Source organism: Aquarana catesbeiana, linkage group LG02 (assembly GCF_042186555.1).
Source record: "Aquarana catesbeiana isolate 2022-GZ linkage group LG02, ASM4218655v1, whole genome shotgun sequence".
NCBI classification, from domain to species: domain Eukaryota; kingdom Metazoa; phylum Chordata; class Amphibia; order Anura; family Ranidae; genus Aquarana; species Aquarana catesbeiana.
Window position 1 is genome coordinate 768,196,732 of NC_133325.1, and position 20,275 is coordinate 768,217,006.

Here is a 20,275-nt window from a genome sequence, read left to right on the forward strand (position 1 = left end):
AGCTGTGGTTCTATTAACATTAAACAGCTTAAACAACTTTAGCACTACCCCAGTAGGAGCCGCTGGTAATTTTGTGTCTCTCTAGCCCTGGGTGAGGCCTCACCCCAGCTAACACCAGCAGAATACCTTACCTGGAAATCCCAGTGGGCGTGCAAAGACTGCACACACTCTCTGTTTAAAGAAATAAGCAGGCTTTATTGGTAAGACAAGTAAAAGAAGGCGCAATACAAAATACCTTATATACCATTGCCTATGCACACAGGGGCAGGATCCATACAAACATATATATGGCATATATATGGGTGGAGTAAAAAGTCATTCAAGGCAGCCGCCAGAAAGAACCAAAAAGCCAGGTCCAATGTGCTAGAGAAAAACAAGGAAGAAGGGCGCCACTGAATATGTATCAAATTAAATTTATTATTAAAAACAATAGCCACTCACATGTAAAACTGAAGTGTAGATCTCAGGTACATCTCATAACACAAGAAGAAGCGGAGGACTACAAGTGGCAACAAGTCCGGATGCACTGACATCACCTCTCATAGGCTGAAGATGAGCTGCACTGAGCCAATGTTGTAGTCCATAAACACACCAAGTACAGGAGAGCAGGGGAGCCGTCTAGGGTGGTGTGGGTTCCAGGAAAGGAAGGTGAGGGCGTCCAAGCTGGTACTTCCGTGTGTAGCGGTGTATCCCAAAGTCTCGTCCGGCGTCCGTGATGGAAGTAAAGCACGGCCGTGTGATCAGAGCCAGAACGAGGCTTGGATCGCAAACACAGTGGCCCCGAGCTGTGACGTCACTCCTGTGCGACGCGTTTCCGAGATAGCTCGCTATCGATGGAGGAGATAGCGGCACTCCTTTATCAAGCATAGGGAAGTGATACTAGACTGAGATGTTATATAGTCCATCAGGGGATGGGGCCAGGATGAAAAGCATTAAATACACATTGGTAAAAAATCAAATGAAAAACCAAATAGACATAGAATAAAATAAAAATAAAATTAAAAAACACAGATAACATGGTTCTATGAAGCAGTAGATCTTACAAAGACTAATCATAAGGATAAAGGGAAAAAAAGCAGGTATTACTGCGTGCATAATTGAATGAAACCAAAGGAAGCATTGGCCCTGGGGGTGAATATATGTGGTATCAAATGGGAGATGTTGGATGAGAAGGCTCATATGAAGTATATAATTATTTTAAGTGAAAATTTATTTTAAAAAGTATATTACGGTTATGGAAAAAACGTCCCTAGCTAGGGAGTAAATTAATGTGGGTGGTAATATAATGGAATAATCTAAAAAATAATAATAATAAATAAAAAAAAAAAATTTACAAGGGGAGTATAATATATTATATATATTAATTAAATCTGAACTCCAGAGGTACTTGGACTATAAAGGTAAATGTTTAATAGGCATGTTAAATAAAAGGGCTCATATGGAATATACCTATATTTTATAGTAAGATGTTCCTGTTAAACTAGAATATCAATATATAGAGAATAGGTAGATATTAGTAGTGGTTTAATAATAATAATAAAACCACACACGATATTAATATCTAGAGGTAGCATAATCTAAAGGACAGAATATAAATATATTATCCAAAGGTAAAATAAAATAAAATAAATATATGTGTGTGAGCACACACACATCTATATGGAGATAATGTATGAGAAAATATCTGATCTGTAAAAAACTTTTATAAAAAAGTAGAGATTTCTATACTCTTGTTGAGGCCACCAGGCGAAAGAACATCGAGAGTATAGATCCAAAAAGTCTCCCTGGCACAAAGCTTTTTGAAACGTTCTGCTGCAGTGAAACATTCGGGAATTTGTTCAATAACCCACACACGGAGGCCAGTGGTGGATTTTTTATGAAATTCTGCATAATGTCGCGGGACACTATGCATGTCCTTCCCCCCCTCTATAAGTCGGCGGTGTTGTCCGAATCGCTGTCTCAGAGAGCAGATGGTTCGGCCCACATAGATAAGACCGCAGGGGCAGGTGAGGGCATACACCACAAAATTAGAGGAGCAATTATAAAATTGGTCCAGCTGATAAGTTTTGCCCTTACAAAAAAAGGATTTCTGTCCATGTGTAATATAGGGACAAGTTTTACACAGCACCTTTTTGCATTGAAACATGCCAATTAAAGGTATTAAAGTAAAAGGATGATCTGTAGACTGACTGGATGATGAGATAGGTAGTTTGCTAGGAGCGATTTTGTTCTTTAAATTTGGGGCTTTGTGATATGTGACTCTGGGTTTAGTAGGAAGAATGGTATTCAAAAGAGGGTCCTGTAATAGGATATCCCAATGTTTGCTCATTATTTTTTCCATTTTCCTATATTGAAAAAGGAAGGTGGTGATGAATCGCGTGGAGTGGTCAATTTAGCTTTTTTTATGTCTCACAGGTTTGCCTTTAGAGTAGAAGGTAAATGCTTCATCTACCAAATCATTAGGATATAATTTATCTGCAAATTTCTTCTTTAAAGAAATGCTAGATGCAGCGTAATCAATATCGCGGGTGCAGTTCTGTCTAAGGCGACAGAACTGCCCTTTCAGTATATTTTTAATCCACTTGGGATAATGGCAGCTATGTAAATGCAAGTAAGAATTGCCAGCCATTGGTTTGGTATAATTTCGGGCAATAATACTTCCATCTTTATGGCTTAGTTCTAAGTCCAAAAAGATCAGATTATTGGAGTCAAAAACATGGGTAAAAGCCAGTCCGTATGGATTACGATTACAATGTTCAACAAATAAAGTAATTAAATCAACAGGGCCATCCCAAATCACGATAATATCGTCGATGTATCGCCCAAAAAATACAATGTTGGCTGAATAGGGATTGTTGTACCAGATGTGATTCTTCTCCCAATAGCCCATGGCCAAATTTGCGTATGAAGGAGCAAAATTAGCTCCCATGGCGGTCCCCTGCAGCTGTAAGAAGAAATCGCCATTAAAATCAAAATAATTGTGACACAAACAGAAATCAGTGGCCTCCAAAATAAACATAGCCTGCCTAGCATTTAGCATAGGATCTTGAGCTAGAAAAAATGTCAGTGCTTGAAGGCCAAATTGGTGTGGGATTGAGGTGTATAAGGACGTGACATCCAGAGAAAGCCACGTATAAGTAGATTCCCACCTATAAGGTGCCAGAAGCTCCAACAGATGCAGGCCATCTCTAATGAAAGATGGTAGTTGCTGAACTATGGGCTGTAGATACAAATCGATGTATTGGCTAAGACCGGTGGTTACACTGTCCATAGCAGCCACAATGGGCCTGCCAGGAGGGGATGTAGAGTTTTTATGGACCTTTGGCAAATGGTAGAAATAAGGTACCTGGTAAAAGTTTTTTAGAAAAAAACTGAGCTTCCATTTTGGTAATGACTCCACTAGTAAGAGCAGATTGAACCACACGACTGGCTTCGAGGGCAAATTCGTTGGTAGGGTCTTTGGACAATTTAGTATACGTGGTCTTATCTCAAAGAAGTCTATATGCCTCCGCGATATAGTCGTCCCTGTTTTGGACGACTATACCCCCTCCTTTGTCCGCTGATTTAATCACAATATCAGTAGCATGAATCAGAGTATCTAATGCTTTTGTTTCTGCGACAGTGAGATTGTGAACATGAGCAGGGATGGTGGAGGAAGACTGACAGAGTTTCACAAAGTCGGCATTGACGACCCTGTAGAAACTCTCAACGTAGGGCCCTTTGGACTGAGCAGGGAAAAAACAGATTTAGGTTTTAACGATGAAAAGTTTTTTACAGATCAGATATTTTCTCATACATTATCTCCATATAGGTGTGTGCTCACACACATATATTTATTTTATTTTATTTTACCTTTGGATAATATATTTATATTCTGTCCTTTAGATTATGCTACCTCTAGATATTAATATCATGTGTGGTTTTATTATTATTATTAAACCACTACTAATATCTACCTATTCTCTATATATGGATATTCTAGTTTAACAGGAACCTCTTACTATAAAATATAGGTATATTCCATATTAGCCCTTTTATTTAACATGCCTATTAAACATTTACCTTTATAGTCCAAGTACCTCTGGAGTTCAGATTTAATTAATATATATATAATATATTATACTCCCCTTCTATTTTTTTTTTTTTATTTATTTATTTATTATTATTTTTTAGATTATTCCATTATATTACCACCCACATTCATTTACTCCCTAGCTAGGGACGTTTTTTCCATAACCGTAATATACTTTTTAAAATAAGTTTTCACTTAAAATAATTATATACTTCATATGAGCCTTCTCATCCAACATCTCCCATTTGATACCACATATATTCACCCCCAGGGCCAATGCTTCCTTTGGTTTCATTCAATTATGCACGCAGTAATACCTGCTTTTTTTCCCTTTATCCTTATGATTAGTCTTTGTAATATCTACTGCTTCATAGAACCATGTTATCTGTGTTTTTTAATTTTATTTTTATTTTATTCTATGTCCGTTTGGTTTTTCATTTGATTTTTTACCAATGTGTATTTAATGCTTTTCATCCTGGCCCCACCCCCTGATGGACTATATAACATCTCAGTCTAGTATCACTCCCCTATGCTTGATAAAGGAGTGCCGCTATCTCCTCCATCGATAGCGAGCTATCTCGGAAACGCGTCGCACAGGAGTGACGTCACAGCTCGGCGCCACTGTGTTTGCGATCCAAGCCTCGTTCTGGCTCTGATCACACGGCCGTGCTTTACTTCCATCACGGACGCCGGACGAGACTTTGGGATACACCGCTACACACGGAAGTACCAGCTTGGACGCCCTCACCTTCCTTTCCTGAAACCCACACCACCCTAGACGGCTCCCCTGCTCTCCTGTACTTGGTGTGTCTATGGACTACAACATTGGCTTAGTGCAGCTCATCTTCAGCCTATGAGAGGTGATGTCAGTGCATCCGGACTTGTTGCCACTTGTAGTCCTCCGCTCCTTCTTGTGTTATGAGATGTACCTGAGATCTACACTTCAGTTTTACATGTGAGTGGCTATTGTTTTTAATAATAAATTTAATTTGATACATATTCAGTGGCACCCTTCTTCCAGGCTTTATTGGTAGACCAGGATAGGAGGGCCTGGAGCTAAGAGGAACCAATCAAGTGTAGGGCTGGCATGACAGGGTGGAAGGGGAACCAGACACCACAGAGTTAACGTGTTTGAAGGGAGAGGTGTGAGGTTTATTTACGTGATTGGTTGAGGAAATGGGGTGATGGGGAGGAGCGTAGGAGAGTAGACTGCAGGAAGGGGTGGGACAGTCAGAGTTTGGAAGCCATCAGATGAACGTCCCTTCCTCCCTCCCTGGTATGGGGTATGTAGGCAGGAGGTATGTAGGTAATTTTAACCCCTTGGATGGGGTTAAAAATCTCTTGGTGGGTTAAAAGTGGGGAACCATCGATTGGTATTGTGTCCTCTGGTTAGGTGTGGTCAAATAATAGGGACCAAGTAGTGGTAGACCTGTATGGTCTGTGGGCAAGTGTTAATGTCCCCAAGGCTGTGTTTTGTGGCTGGGGGCATGTATACTTTGTTGTAACGTTAGTGCTATTTATTGTTATTTTGTTTAATAAAAGGCCTGACAGCCATTTAACTCCACCTTGTGTTAAGAGTTTTATTGGAGTTAAGGGGGTGGAGTTTTAGAGGGTCATGTAGGAGTTTTGGGTGGTGATCTCTGAGCTACCCTAGTCCTGTAATATAACAGCACAGATTGGTACTTCAGTATCAAGAGAAATAAGCATTACAAACCAAATACAATGCAATAGACAGAGGTACCTCTTAGGGCCAAACTCAACCTATACTACTGAAGTATTACGAGCGTAAAACAGTAGTTCTCCAAATGAGAGGTTTTTACCTCAAGTGACCAAGAAGAATTCTAAAAGAAGGATGAGACAGGCTAAATAATTTGAGGGCTCTCTGACCAAAAAGCTAGGCTTAGGGCTTGAAAGCTCAAGATCAGCAACCCACCCAGTAGTGCTCTCAGAAGAACATAGTGACTTGGACAATCTTGTGTTGAGTTCCCACCAGAAATGTTGGGGTCCTTTAAATATTGGCGTGCAGAAAGGTGTAGATGGCTCAAAAGGGTGACAATCCTCAGAGACATAATGTAAGGCCTGGCAAATAAGAAGGCTCCTTAGTGCAGCCAGGCAAAGACAAGCCAGCTCAAAATGGTAATTGACAGTTTAGAGTTTGAAGTATTGGGCAGCCAGGAGGGCAGATAGAGAAAGATAGAAATCTGTAGTTGGCTTCACTGGCTGCTGTCTAATGAAGAAGTCAGCAGCAGGCGTGATGGGCCTGCTATAGCAAAGTAACAGTTGAAGAGGGTTGACTCGTTAACAGATCTAGGCTGAAGGAAAGGCCTAACATATTGCTTTAGATTGAGGGTCGGCAACCCGTCCATCGCTGGCTAACTTTCAACCGCTGGTAGGTGACAAGTAGACCAGGAACAGGTCTGCTGGTCCTCTCTCTGCCCTCAGCCTCCTCCACTGCGCATTTGGTCCCTCTCTCTCTCTCCCTTCCATCATCAGTAAACAGTAGAGAGCGAGGGGCAGCACAGCTCAGGAAGGAGGGCGGGGGGGGGGGAGCTGACCAAATGACCTTTTCTAGATAACCCGCAGGTGATTGGTTGCTAGGTTCTAAGCAACCAATCATAAGCTTGTTAATATGAAAAGTCACATAGCCAGCTCCTGTTCCCGCCCTCTGTACAGAACTGTGCTACCTCTCGGTCTCATGTGTGCACAGGTCAGATGCTACCGGGGGGGGGAGGCAGCTACCTCCTCTGTGTGTGTGTGTGTGTGTATGGGGGGGGGGGGTGGTGATGTGAAGGGGCAGTGGACACTGTTATGGGGAGGGCCACCCATCAGTTCTCCTTCAACTGATCCCCCCACAGTAATTATCTCTTTGTATTACTTGCCCCTTCCTGTAAGATTGTAAGCAGAAAAATAACCCTTACTGTAGCTGTTGGGGAAAAAGCACCATTTGACGCCAGGAATAGATGGGTCAAAGCAGCATCCTCTGGAATTGCATTCTTTGGAACTAATTCCTGCATATCCGCAGTCTGTTCTGTCAGCCGGACTCACCGAGCACTGGGCGTTAACTATGAAATATAATTGAAAATATTATTTTTGAAATAGCAATTAATAATGCTTACAGGCTGCGCATAAATATTTTTGGCGCTTATGAGGAACTAATTTTCCTAACTATACGACTTAAAGAAGAATTGCACTTTCAAACAGATTGCACTTTTAAAATACCAATTATGCATTACCTCCCAAAAATGCAGAGCGACCACCCAGGCCTTAATTCTGTTACTTCTAGGGTAGGGAAATACATTGATCATTATCTTCAAACTTTTGTATATGGAACACCAGCCTTTTTAAAGGTTTCTACTCAGGTAATCAGGGAACTAAAGGAATTGAAATGTTAGGATGAAAGCCTATTGGTTACTGCTGATGTGGCATTGCTCTACACTTCCATATTCTAATGCCACGTACACACGGTCAGACTTTTCGACTGGACTGGTCCGACAGACTTTCCAGTGGACTTTCGACAGACTTTTGATGGACTTCCGACGGACTTTTTAACGAACGGACTTGCCTACACACGATCACACCAAAGTCCGACGGATTAGTATGTGATGACGTACACCAGACGTACACCATGACATGCCCTAGTGTCGGTTTTTGTCCATCGGACTAGCATACAGACAAGCGGATTTCTGGGTCCGGCGGAGTTACGACGTAAAGATTTGAAGCATGTTCCAAATCTAAAGTCCATCAGATTTGCGACTGGAAAAGTCCGCTGAAGGTCCGGTGAAGCCCACACACGATAGGATTGTCCGCCGGATTTGGTCCGTCGGCGTCCGTCGGACAAGTCCGGTCGAAAAGTCCGACCGTGTGTACGCTGCATAAGGGATATCTGGCAGTAGAACATTTTTTGAGAACAGATAAATTGATTTCAAAGAAACAAAAATCCTTTATTTTAGAACTATTGGAGTTGGAGTTTGTAATGGAACACAGTTATGTATGGTTTGGGGGCACATTTTATTTAGAAAAACAATCGTAGCAACGGGCGACAAGGTATGTAATTCAGTAGGATCTAACAATACACAGACTGGAAGTTTTACTTTCCAGGTTACTCAGAAGATTTATAAAATTAATATCTTTATAACATGTCAAAATCTTTATAACCTTTTCTACCAAGAGGGTGGTATATGTCCTGGAGTGCCCGTGTGGACTGCAGTATGTGGGCAGGACCTCACGGGCACTGCAGGTGAGAGTTGGAGAACACCTTGGGAATTTCCAGAAAGGTTTGAAGGGACATAGTCGCTGTAGGCATTTTTTACAGTGTCATAATAGGGACCCCTTTGGATTGAAAGTTATGGACATAGGTACATACATTCCATTGGAGGGGTAGTAACATTATTAGGGAGGTCTCCCAGTTGAGATCCTTCACTCCACATGGTTTGATTGTAACGTGGGATCTCAACTGTTTCATAAAAAAAGTTGACAATATTCTCTATTGTGATATTTTTTTTATTTTTTATTAGTTATCTGCTTTGATTTGTATCTCATTATATTTTTTAATCTCGTTATTTTTAGCTTTGGTACTATGTCTAGGAATATGATCATGTTGTGGTGTATTGATATGGGCAGTATATGAGCATATATAGTATTTGCTTACTAGATGGAGCCATAGATTAAGTGGGTATAGTTTGGATTTATATAATTTAAACAACTTTTAATTAAGAAATAATTTTTTTGTAGAATATATTCCATTTTTAATTTGTAATTTGTCAATTTTAGCTTAGTTTAAGTTTAGATTAATATGACATGATCGCTTTTTGGGTTCAGCATTTAAATTGGTGTTTTTTGCTGTCCATTACCATGGTGCACCGCATTGTGTGTGTGCGTGTGTGCGTATGTGTGTGTGTATGTAATTAAATATTGAGAGACGTCAGGTATGGCTTCCTGTCCCCTGAAGACGTATGTTGCCACAAAACATGTAGGGCAGAGCCAATTTGTGACGTCATCGTGCATGCTGCTGTCAGGCAGCGATGCTGTTTACATGCTCTGTACTGTGAATGTTTGTGAGTGAAAGAATTTGTGAAAGAATATGTGCACTTACTTGAAGGCTGAAGCCCAGGCAAACAGTTAAACATATAGATGATATATTTTCATGTGAGTTGTTCTACTTGACAACGGGTTTGTATTTATGTTCATCCAGTCCCAATATTTTTACTGCTCTGCTGCAAGCACAGCTGTTATCTAGCAAAACAAAAGACCTGATTTTTCTCTTCTGCTGTCCCCCCAGTGACTAGACATTAAATGGAGAAGCAGACGTATATCTCTCTATCACTCTGCACACTCCTCCTATTAGCATGCCTCTTGTTAGCACATGATCAATTTAGCATATACAGCTAGTTGGGTTGCTTCTTTCTTTACCAGTCCCAGAGTTTTCCTACATAGAACATTGTAAGAGGCTAATACCAAGTCGAATTCAGGTACTTACACAGTTTTTTTTATTGTAAAGAGCTGTGGAAATTGTTGCCACTAAAAAATCGTGTACTATAATAATATTAATGAAAATTATATCGTAGGAAAAACCCTTACTGTAGATCTTTTTGTGGAAGCACCATTTGACCCCAGGAATAGATGGGTCAAAGCAGCATCCTCTGGAATAGCATTCTTCTGAACTAATTCCTGGATATCCGCACTCTTTTCTGTCACCCGGACTCACGGAACACTGAGCCGTATCTATGAAGATATAGCAATTAATAATGTTTGCAGTGGTCCTCTACAGTCACCTGTGCTTAGTTACACTCAGGGAGTTGTCAGCTCTTTGGAATAAATGGCTAGTAGACATTCTGGATCTTGATGGGGATGGTTTGTCAGATATATGGCACTTCTCATTTAAGCAACTTGTCTCACTTAGGGACTGTCTTATTCAATTTAAAGTAGTACACCAAGCTTACTATACACCATACAGAGTGCATAAAATGGTTCCAAACACACCACCTGATTGCTGGAGATGCTCTCACTCTAGAGGAGACTTCATTGACATTTTTTGGTCCTACCCAATCATCGCAGAACACTGAGAGGCAGTGGTTAATGTCATACAAAGGGTCTCTAGCTGGAACCTTTCTCCCTCCTTACGTGTTTGCTTACTGGGCTTGGTTGAAGAATTGGCCCCTACAGTGGCGGAACGGACAATGCTAGGACACCTTCTATTTTACCCAAGGAAGGCAATAACGCTGACTTGGAAAAAACCTACTCCTCCAACAGTTTCAACCTGGATGAAACTGGTCAACTAGGCCATTCCTCTCTATAAGGACACCTACTATAATAACGGTTGCCTAAAGAAGTTTGACAAAGTCTGGGGTAATTGGCTTAAAGTTGACTCTTCAGCAATCGTGTGTATTAAGGGTTAAATTACTGTTTTCTTGTTTTGCTCAGCAGTCTTAATACTGTGGGAGGGTGAGCAAGGCCGGGTCGGCCTACTGGGGTGTTTTTACGGTTTAAACTACATTTAAGAATTGGGATGGGCCATCCACACACACTTTGAGTTGTTTTGTATCCTATTTTTTGTTGATGGCCATGCGGCACTTTGGCGGTCTGTACAAGGTTATCCCTGCATGGGTGATATATAAGTTTATGAAAAATTCTAATAAAAAGATACGAATAAATAAATAAAAAATGTTTACAGGCTGCACATAAATGTTTTTGGCACTTATGAAGAACTATGAGGACATTTTCCTCCATGTTGAACTTAAAGAATAAATGCACTTTTAGATACATTGCGATTATTCTTTATGCCTTGTTGCCCTGACCTAAACTATCCCACCCTCACTCAAATGAGATCCTTGAGAAGGCACAAAGGTACTGTAGGTGCCTACTTGGTAGAATGTTTTTACTTCTAAGTTGCATCTTTGTAAGTGTACCTTGATTGGTGCATGTAGGGGGATAATATTTTTGTGGCATGGTTTCCCCTGTATGTATGTCATTTCCTGTTTAGTAGGGCATATATACAGGGGACCAACCTAGTCCTGGGCCTCCAGTGTGGGAGCTGTGCAGAGAGGACCGGTGTATTATATAATCTGTTTTGCAGTCCCCATGTCCATCCAATGGGACCCATTACCTGGAGCAGCCACAACAATGGACTTTATGCTTCCTAACTTTTCCTGTATGAATAGCACCACAAATCAGCAGCACCACTTTGCAACAGCACAGCCAAAAATATGCTCAGCCAATAGGATGTATTATGTTTTTTGCAGCCATGCATGTGAAGTAGATGTACTGATATGCTACCTCAAGTTTACTTTATTCATATTAAGTAAGCACAGTTTTGTTAACCACTTGAACTCCGGAAGATTTTACTCCCTTTCACGACCAGGCCATTTTGTGCTATTCAGCACTGTGCTACTTTAACTGGTAATTGCATGGTCATGCAACACTGTACCCAAATGGCATTTTTATCTTTTTTTCACACAAATAGAGCTTTCTTTTGGTGGCATTTGATCACCACTGGGTTTTTTATTTTTTGCGATATAAACAAAAAAAAGACCCAAATCTTTGAAAAAAACAATATTTTTCTACCTACTACTATAAAAACATATCCAATAAAAAGGAATAATCAAATTTGAGGACTTCTTCAAGGCATCTCTCTTCCTTTGGAACTCCCTACACCAATCTCTCCATCTCCTACCCCATCTTTAGATGATTCCTGAAAACTCATCTCTTTAGGGAAGCCTATTCTTTTTTAGAGCTGAATTTTATTTTCTCCATTAACTGATCCCCCCACAGTTATTATCTCTTTGCATCACGTACCCTTCCCTTTTAGCTTGTAAGCATAGAAATAACCCTTACTGTAGTTGTTGGGGAAGAAGCACCATTTGACCCCAGGAATAGATGAGTTGAAGCAACATCCTCTGGATTGGCATTCTTCTGAACTAATTCCTGGATATCCACAGTCTGTTCTGTCAGCCGGACTCACCGAGCACTGAGCCTCATCTATGAAGAATAACTGAAAATATTATTTTTGAAATAACAATAATGCTTACAGGCTGCACATAATAGTTTTCAGAGCTTATGAAGAACTCCTCATTTTTTAACCAAATGATTTAAAGAGGAATTGCCTTTCACTTTTACCTAAACAATCCCACCCTCACTCATATAGCACATGATCTCTGTAGAATATATGACTGGCTCTTTGGGTTGCTTCTTTTCTGCCAATCTGAGCTCTGCTACATAAGGAACTATGAGAGGCAAATATCAAGTCCAATTCAGGTACTTACACTGTTTTTAGAGCTGCAGAAACTGTTGGCACTATAAAAGTAGTTTTATACTAATATTAATGGAAATTATAGCATAGGAAAAAGCCTTACTGCAGATCTTTCTGTGGAAGCACCATTTGACCCCGGGAATAGATGAGTCAAAGCAGCATCCTCTGGATTGGCATTCTTTGGAACTAATTCCTGGATATCCGCATTCTTTTCTGTCAGTCGGACTAACCGAGCACTGAGCCTTATCTATGGAGAATAATTGAAAATATTATTTTTGAAATAGCAGTTAATAATGTTTACAGGCTTTAATGAGGAACTATGAGGAAATTTTCCTCCAAATGTGTGACTTAAAGAAAAAGTGTGTAGGACCCTCCGAGATGGTTCTGCGTTAGGTCAATTTAGTTCTGGCTCACTGTAATCAGTGTAGATGTGATTGTTTTGGTCTGGCTGCATGGTTGACTGCTCCCCCCCCCCCCCCCTCGTTTGTCTGGAAAGGTTCTGAAAGATAGTGGGCTGGGAAAAGTGTAAGCAGCAGCTGAGGGAGATCACAGCCTGCGGGGGCTTTTTGCCCCCTGGACAAGCCTACCGTGTGTCTGCATTTCATCGACCACCTAGGTACCAGCTAGGCTAGCTGGGGGCCTATTCTACTGAAAGTTTGCTGAAACTGACTGAGGTACTTTTCTTCTGGGGATCTAGTCTGGCATCATGGGAAAGGTGTCTGGAAGATATTGGAAGGAGGCAACCAATTATCCAACGACATTAGTGAGTACAGGCTGGTGTGAGAAATCATTGAGACTGTATGCTATTGCCATCCTACTTGTACTAGAGTCAATTTTATCCAAAGGGGACACTGTGTGTGGTGTCATGGAGAGCTCAGTCCACTATTTGCTGCTAGCAAGGACATATGCTCACATTACTGCTGCTGCTAATTATTTTAAAATAGAGTCAGTTCTACCTAAAGGGAATTCACTACTAAAATATTCCTGAAAAATTTGGTCCAACATTTGCTGCAAGAAAGGACCCTTGCTCACCTTACTATGAGATAGTTTAGTGTCCTCAAGTTCACAATAAAAGTTATAGGAGTATCCCACAGTACCCTGAACCTGTCCAAGCTCTACAATAAAGCATCAGAAAAGCATACCTCTAGACCGGGGATATGCAATTAGCGGACCTCCAGCTGCTGCAAAACTAAAAGTCCCACCATGCCTCTGCCTCTGGGTGTCATGCTTGTGGCTGTCAGAGTCTTGCTATGCCTCATGGGAATTGTAGTTCTGCAACAGCTGGAGGTCTGCTAATTGCATATCCCTGCTCTAGACTATTCATTGAGCCAAAGGAGTGAATGTGACCTTGTGCTGGGCTGTGGGGCAACTATTATCATGAACTATAGTGATGTGTAGCTATTGTGTATCACAAAGAACCAGGAACTGGGAGTGAAGTCACTGTATCTTTAACCCGCCAGATTAAGAAGAAATGTGAGTTCGCGTTTAAGCATTGTAAAGACTGAGATGTCTGGCAACAAGTGTAACCTGGTTAATTCTTGAGGTTATGAGTAATTTAGTGCACTGGAAGGACAGAAGGAGGAGCAGCTAACAGTGGGAGCCGTGATGGTGGCGGATGACAGAGGCCTTGGTAGTGAGGGAACAGGTGATACTTCATGTTCCTAACTTAATAACTGGGTCTCCATATTGAAGCCCACTGCGGTACAAGGCCTGCCTAAGGACCAAGCCTAGAGTCTCAAAGTTCAAGGCCTTGCTGAGTGAAATACAGTGCCTTCCATGTGGAGCTAATGGTGGAACATGATAAAATGGTAAATTATAAAGATGTGAGTCAAGGTGGTGGAGTTAAAAGAGGAGTTCCACCCAGGGGCTCCATTAAAAAAAAAAAAAATTAAAAGTCAGCAGCTACAAATACTGCAGCTGCTGACTTTTAATTGGACACTTACCTGTCCCTGGGTCCAGCGATGCGGGGGATCGAAGCCCCGCTTGTCCCCCCCCTCTACTGGTTGGCACCGGCATTTCAACTGTGGGCGCCGGGCTGTGGCTTCACAGCCTGGCACCCACTGCGCATGCGCGAGCGGTGCCGCGCGCCGTGATTGGCCGCTCAATCACCTGGGACCTGTAATGGGTCCCAGATGATTGACAGGAGGGAGGGAGCAGAGCCGAGCCCTTCCTGTGCCAAGGGGGAAGTGATGTCACCAGCCCAGGCAAAGGAAGAGGCAGACTACGAGGGACCACCTAGCAACAGGCATTTAGAGGTAAGTGAAAAAAAAAAAATATCCAAATGTTTTTTTGGTTTTTTTTTTTAGAATTTTTCAGCTATTTTTGTTTTTTTGGGTGGAACCCCACTTTAAGTATTTACTAAGTGTTACTTTCTCAAAATGCTACAAAGCCATGTGCACAGACAGGCAGGAACAGACCATGTCCCCAGCTGAAGTAGTGAAGAGGAAGACACAGTCCTTCGGGCAGGGTTTGATGCTGTATGTGCATTGTGTCATGAAGGCTGAAAGTTTACGTGGTAAATGGCTTCCTCCCCTGGCTGCATCTGTACATTATAGGCACTTTGACTTCTATGGGAACATCTCCTTGCTGGGAGATGGAAGTAGATTACCCCATCGAGGTGGAGCTGTAATGTGGACCAGGAAACCTTTCACCGTTGCTGTTCAGTTCTCTCATCACCAACTCCTATGCTCAGGACTTCTTCAAGGCCTCTCTCTTCTACTGGAACTTCCTACCCCAATCTCTCTGTCTATTTCCTACTCCAACTTTAGGTGATACCTGAAAACTCACCTCTTTAGGGAAGCCTATCCTGCCTCAGAGCTGAATTTTATTTTCTACATCAACTGTATTACTTGCTCTTTTGTTTTAAATTGTAAGTACTGTATAGGAATAACTCTTACTGTAGGTTTTGGAGAAGAAGCACCATTTGACCCCAGGAATAGATGGGTCAAAGCAGCATCCTCTAGAATGGCATTCTTCAGAACTAATTCCTGCATATCCGCAGTCTGTTCTGTCAGCTGGACTCACCGAGCACTGAACCTTATCTATGAAGAAAAATTGAAGATAATATTTTTGAAATACCAATAAATAATGTTTACAGGCTGCACATTAAAGTTGTTTGGGGCTTATGAGGAACTAACTTTTCGACCCACACGACCTAATTAGTAAGTACACTTTCAGACAAAGTGCACCTTTTTCCCCCTTGACCGGACCTAAACAATCCCACCCTTACTAAGTTTAGATCCAATGAGCATGGACACCAGAGTTGGTTTACATTCAGCAATGACAGGCTCCCTCTTCTGGCGGTACCTGCACATTACAAGCTCTTGGACTTCTATGGAACCGTCTCCTGGCTGGGAGATGGACATAGACGAGGTCCATAGAGGTAGTGCTGAATTGTGCAGGCGCGACCAAGAAAGGGAGCCTTTCATTGTTGAATGTAAACAAACAATGGAGGTTGCAGCTACTGGGTCTTGGTAAGTAGGGTAGGATCCTTTAGGTTAAGGGAGATTCAAAAGAATAAGCGCACTTATTTTTGAATTCTGAAGCCCAGGCAGTTAAATAAACAATTTTATTTGACAAAGGATTTGTATTTCTGTCCATCCAGTCCCAAGATCTACAAAGCTCTGCCCCATGCACAGATGTATCTAGCAAGAAGGAGGACCTGATTTTTCTCTGCTGTGGTTCAGTAACCCCCTCCCCCAGTGACTGGACAGTAGAAGGAGAAGCATCGGACTGATGATATTATCTTTGTCACTCTGCACACTCCTCCTATCAGCATGTTCCTTGTTAGCACATGACCACTTTAGCATATATGACTGGCTCTTTGGGTTGCTTCTTTCTCTGCCAGTCTGAGCTTTGCTACATAAGGGACTGTGAGAAGCTAATATCAAGTGGAATTCGGGTACTTACACTATTTGTTATTGTAAAGGGCTGCAGAAACTGTTGGCACTATAAAAATAGCGTATTATAAGAATATTAATTGAAATAATAGCATAGGAAAAACCCTTACTGTAGTCGTTGGAGCGGAAGCACCATTTAACCCCAGGAATAGATGGGTCAAAGCAGCATCCTCTGGAACGGCATTCTTCAGAACTAATTCCTGGATATCCACACTCTATTCTATCAGCCGGACTCACCGAGCACTGAGCCTCATCTATGAAGAATAATTGAAAAATATTATTTTTGAAATCATTTTTACAGGCTGCATATGTTGTTGGAGCTGATGATCAACTATGAGGACATTTTCCTGGAAATGTGTGCCTTAAAAATAAATACACTTTTAGCCTTTTTGCCCAGACCTAAACTATCCCACCCTCCCTCAGACGAGATCCACGAGAGCGCATGTAAAGAGGTGCTTACTTGGTAGAATGTTGTTGATGCTAAGCTACATTTTTGTAAGTTTACCTTTAAGTCTTGGTTGGTGCATGTAGGCGGTTAATATGTTTTGTTACATGGCTACCCCTGTTTGTATGTCACTTCCCGTTTAGTAGGGCTTATGTACAACCCTCTAGAACTAGAAATGTAATTTTTTTTTATCTAGTACGGGTACATTTTTGAAGGCTTGGCTGGCAGCAGTGTTAATTTTGACATCAAATTTCGATTTAGTATTAGTTATAGTCTTTTGGCTAAAATGCCATTTTAGTTTTAGTCGTATTTTTAATTATAATACTTTTTCTTTATTTGTTTGTTGCGTTATTATTACACAAATAAGAAAGAAAGATTAAAAAATACACTGTTATAAAATATTGTGTAATGTCTTACAATGCATAGCACTGTCACTGCTTTATCTACCCACTCCCTCCCTGCCAACCCGCACCCAACCCTCCTACCCACACATCACGCAATCCTTAACTAACGAGAGAGAAAAGGACAAAAAAATAAATAAAAAAAATTAAAAAAAAATGTCTTTCCCTTTTCTCTCTCTTTAAATAAAAAAAGAAAAGGGGGGGGGGGGAGGAGGGCAGGGAGGATCTATATGCGTTCACCATTTTCCCCCTATAGGGGATACCCCATCTTATCCAGCCAGGGTCTCCACATTCTCTCAAACTTACTATAATTACCTTGCCTAATATATATCACTCTCTAATTCTCAACTATTGAGTTGATAGTTTCAACCCAGTTCTCTACAGTCGGGGGTTTGTGTGCTTGTCATTGCTGTGCGATTAGTTTTCTCCTGAAATAGGCATCTCAACACTACTTCAATGGTGTCCTTCGAGACCCTACCCCCCTCCACGTCCCCCAATAAGCAGGTCTTGGCCGTCGGTTCCATTGCAGTCTTAAAGGTATTATTTATCCTATCTACAATCTCTACCCAGTATCTAAATAGCTTTGGGCATTTCCATACCATGTGGATAAGGTCCCCTGTTGCCCTACATATGGGGCACTGGTCGTTTTGCCTTTTTCGGGGTATGATATACTCTATGTATTAGGAACAGGTGAGATACCTTCTGTGAGGAGGAAACTGAGACCAGTGTTCCTCGTTTCAAGATCCTATCTCATTCCTCTGTGGTCATTACCCCCATATCTCTCTCCCATCCCTCTCTATTCTTGGAAGGTCCTGCTCGATTTAGTGTTCTAGCTTCCAGTCTGACATATAGTTCAGAGATTAGTCCTTTGGATGTGTCCAGATTCATTATTTTTGCAAGAGTGGGAATCTGGGTCCATTCGCTTGTCTGCAACCTGAACTGCGTCTGGATAGCGTGTCTGATTTGAAGGTATTTATAGAATGAGTTGTTTGGTATATTAAATTCTTGTTTTAAATTTAAGAATGTTTTCATAACATTGCCCTCCAATAGCTGGCTTAGTCAGTTAATGCCCTGTCTTTCCCATTCCACAGGCCTCTCTATATCTCTTAGTTCCGCTAAATTTCTATTGTTCCACAGAGGAGCATATTCTGATATCCCTCTGTACCCCAGCAATACTTTTGTTGTCTGCCATACCTTGCCAATTAATTTTATCGTCGGGCATCTATGGATAAATGAATCTGCCTCTAATACCTCTATTAATGTGTTATGCGGTGCCCCCATTATCGTCATCCTACCTCTGGAATTTCCCCTTCCAAGGGCTCCACAACCCGCTAGCTGCTGAAGCTGAGATGCCAGAAAATATGATCTTGGGTGTGGAACCGCCATACCCCCCTTCTTTGGTCGGTAACTGCATAGTTTGCAAGCTGATTCTAGACTCGCCCTTTTTCCAAATTAGATCCCTAAACAGGGATTCTATTCTTTTAAACCACTTTTGGCCTATCCAAATTGGGGAGTTTTGGAAAAGATATAATATCTGAGGTAACCATATCACCTTTATTAGATTACATCGTCCTGCTACAGACAATGGGAGTCGATGTCAAATATCTCCTTTTTGCTTTCATTTAAGTAATAGTGGGACTAAGTTGTCATTAAGATATAGATTTATATCGCTAGTAATCCAAACCCCCAAATATTTCAGCTTTGCAACTACTTTTAGGTTTGGAGTATCCCACAGTGTCTGGTTGCCAAGTGGGTCAACCGGTAACAAGGCCGATTTGTTCCAGTTGACAACCAGCCCAGAAAACTGTCCAACCATTGTATCACTGCTCTTAGCGAAGTTTGAACATCTCCGAGGAAGAACAGGACATCATCTGCAAACAGTGCTATCCTATCCTCTTCTGTCCGCCTCCAAAAACCCTGTATGCCCATCATTGATCTGGTCATGATTGCTAGCGATTCCATCGCCAGAGCAAATAATAAGGGGGACAGGGGGCAGCCCTGTCTCGTCCCTCTCTCCAACTGGAACAAATCAGAGTATTCGTTGTTAACTTTTATTTTTTCTCTTGGTTCAGTATAGAGTATTTTCACCCACTTAATAAAGGAGGGGCCAAACCCGAATCTCTCTAGCACTCTCCATAGATAGTCCCATTCCAGGCTATCGAAGGCCTTGGCTACATCTAAGGTCAATATGGCCCTAGAGCCGCCATTGTCTGTTGGAATCTGCATATTTAAGTGGACTCTTCTAATGTTAATGCTAGTTGACCTGCTTGGAATGAAACCTGACTGGTCAGGATGTATAAGATTTTGAATACATCCATTTAAGCGGGTTGCTAGTATTCTGGCCAGAATTTTTACATCCGAACATAATAATGAGATTGGGCGATAGGAGGAGGCTTCCAGTTGGTCTTTCCCCTACTTGTGTATTACGATAGTGGCTTCTGACATTGAGGTGGGCAGCCTCCCACTGGTTAATACCCATTCGAAAGTCTTCAGCAACTCCGGGAGCAATACCTCTCCATATCGTTTGTATATTTCTATTAGGAGCCCGTCGGGACCTGGCGACTTTTGATTTGGCATCCCAGCCACTGCTCGCCACACTTCATCCAAGGTCACTGGTGCATCCATGATCATTTTGTCCCTTTCTGTCAAGGTCGGGATTGTTATTTTCTGAAGAAAGTCGTCCATTTTTTCCCTCCCAATTCCCCTATTGGACTTGTACAGGGAGCTATAATATTCAGTAAATATATGTATTATCTCAGATGCATTGGTGGAAATCTCTCCACTTGGGGTCCTAACCGCTGACAGTAGAGGGGGGGTATTAGATCTAATCAATAGAGACAACATACCACCAACTCTCTCCCCTTCTCCAAATTAGCACTGTCTCTGAAATATTCGTCTGTTCTCTGTCTTTCTTATAGTGGTCATTTTATAAGCTTGTTGCTTATCTAGCCATTCCCTCTGTCTGTCTGGGGTTGGGTCCTCAACATATCGCCTCTCTGCCAGAGTCGCCTCATTCCTAGCATCCCTTTCCCACTTCCTAGATTTCCCCTTCACTCTTGCCACCTGTTGAATCAGGAGACCTCTAAGGTAGGCCTTCAAGAAGTCCCAGACCACTCCGGCTGGTGCCGTACCTGTATTTATTTGTATAAATTCATTTAACCTAGTCACCACTTCTCCAGAGTTAACAATCAGTTCCAACCAGCAAGGATCAAT

General features: G+C 41.6%; 1 protein-coding gene across 1 annotated transcript in view; it reads right to left on the bottom strand.

Moving 5' to 3' along the window:
* Positions 1-20,275, bottom strand: part of LOC141127725 (uncharacterized) — a 122,115-nt gene that overhangs the window by 79,585 nt on the left and 22,255 nt on the right. Inside the window, exons 7-12 of the mRNA XM_073614473.1 lie at positions 16,327-16,470; positions 15,215-15,358; positions 12,421-12,564; positions 11,903-12,046; positions 9,650-9,793; positions 6,991-7,134 (exon numbers count right to left, since the gene is read on the bottom strand). Coding sequence (XP_073470574.1) covers positions 6,991-7,134; positions 9,650-9,793; positions 11,903-12,046; positions 12,421-12,564; positions 15,215-15,358; positions 16,327-16,470 — 864 coding nt within the window. The remainder of the gene's footprint in view (positions 1-6,990; positions 7,135-9,649; positions 9,794-11,902; positions 12,047-12,420; positions 12,565-15,214; positions 15,359-16,326; positions 16,471-20,275) is intronic.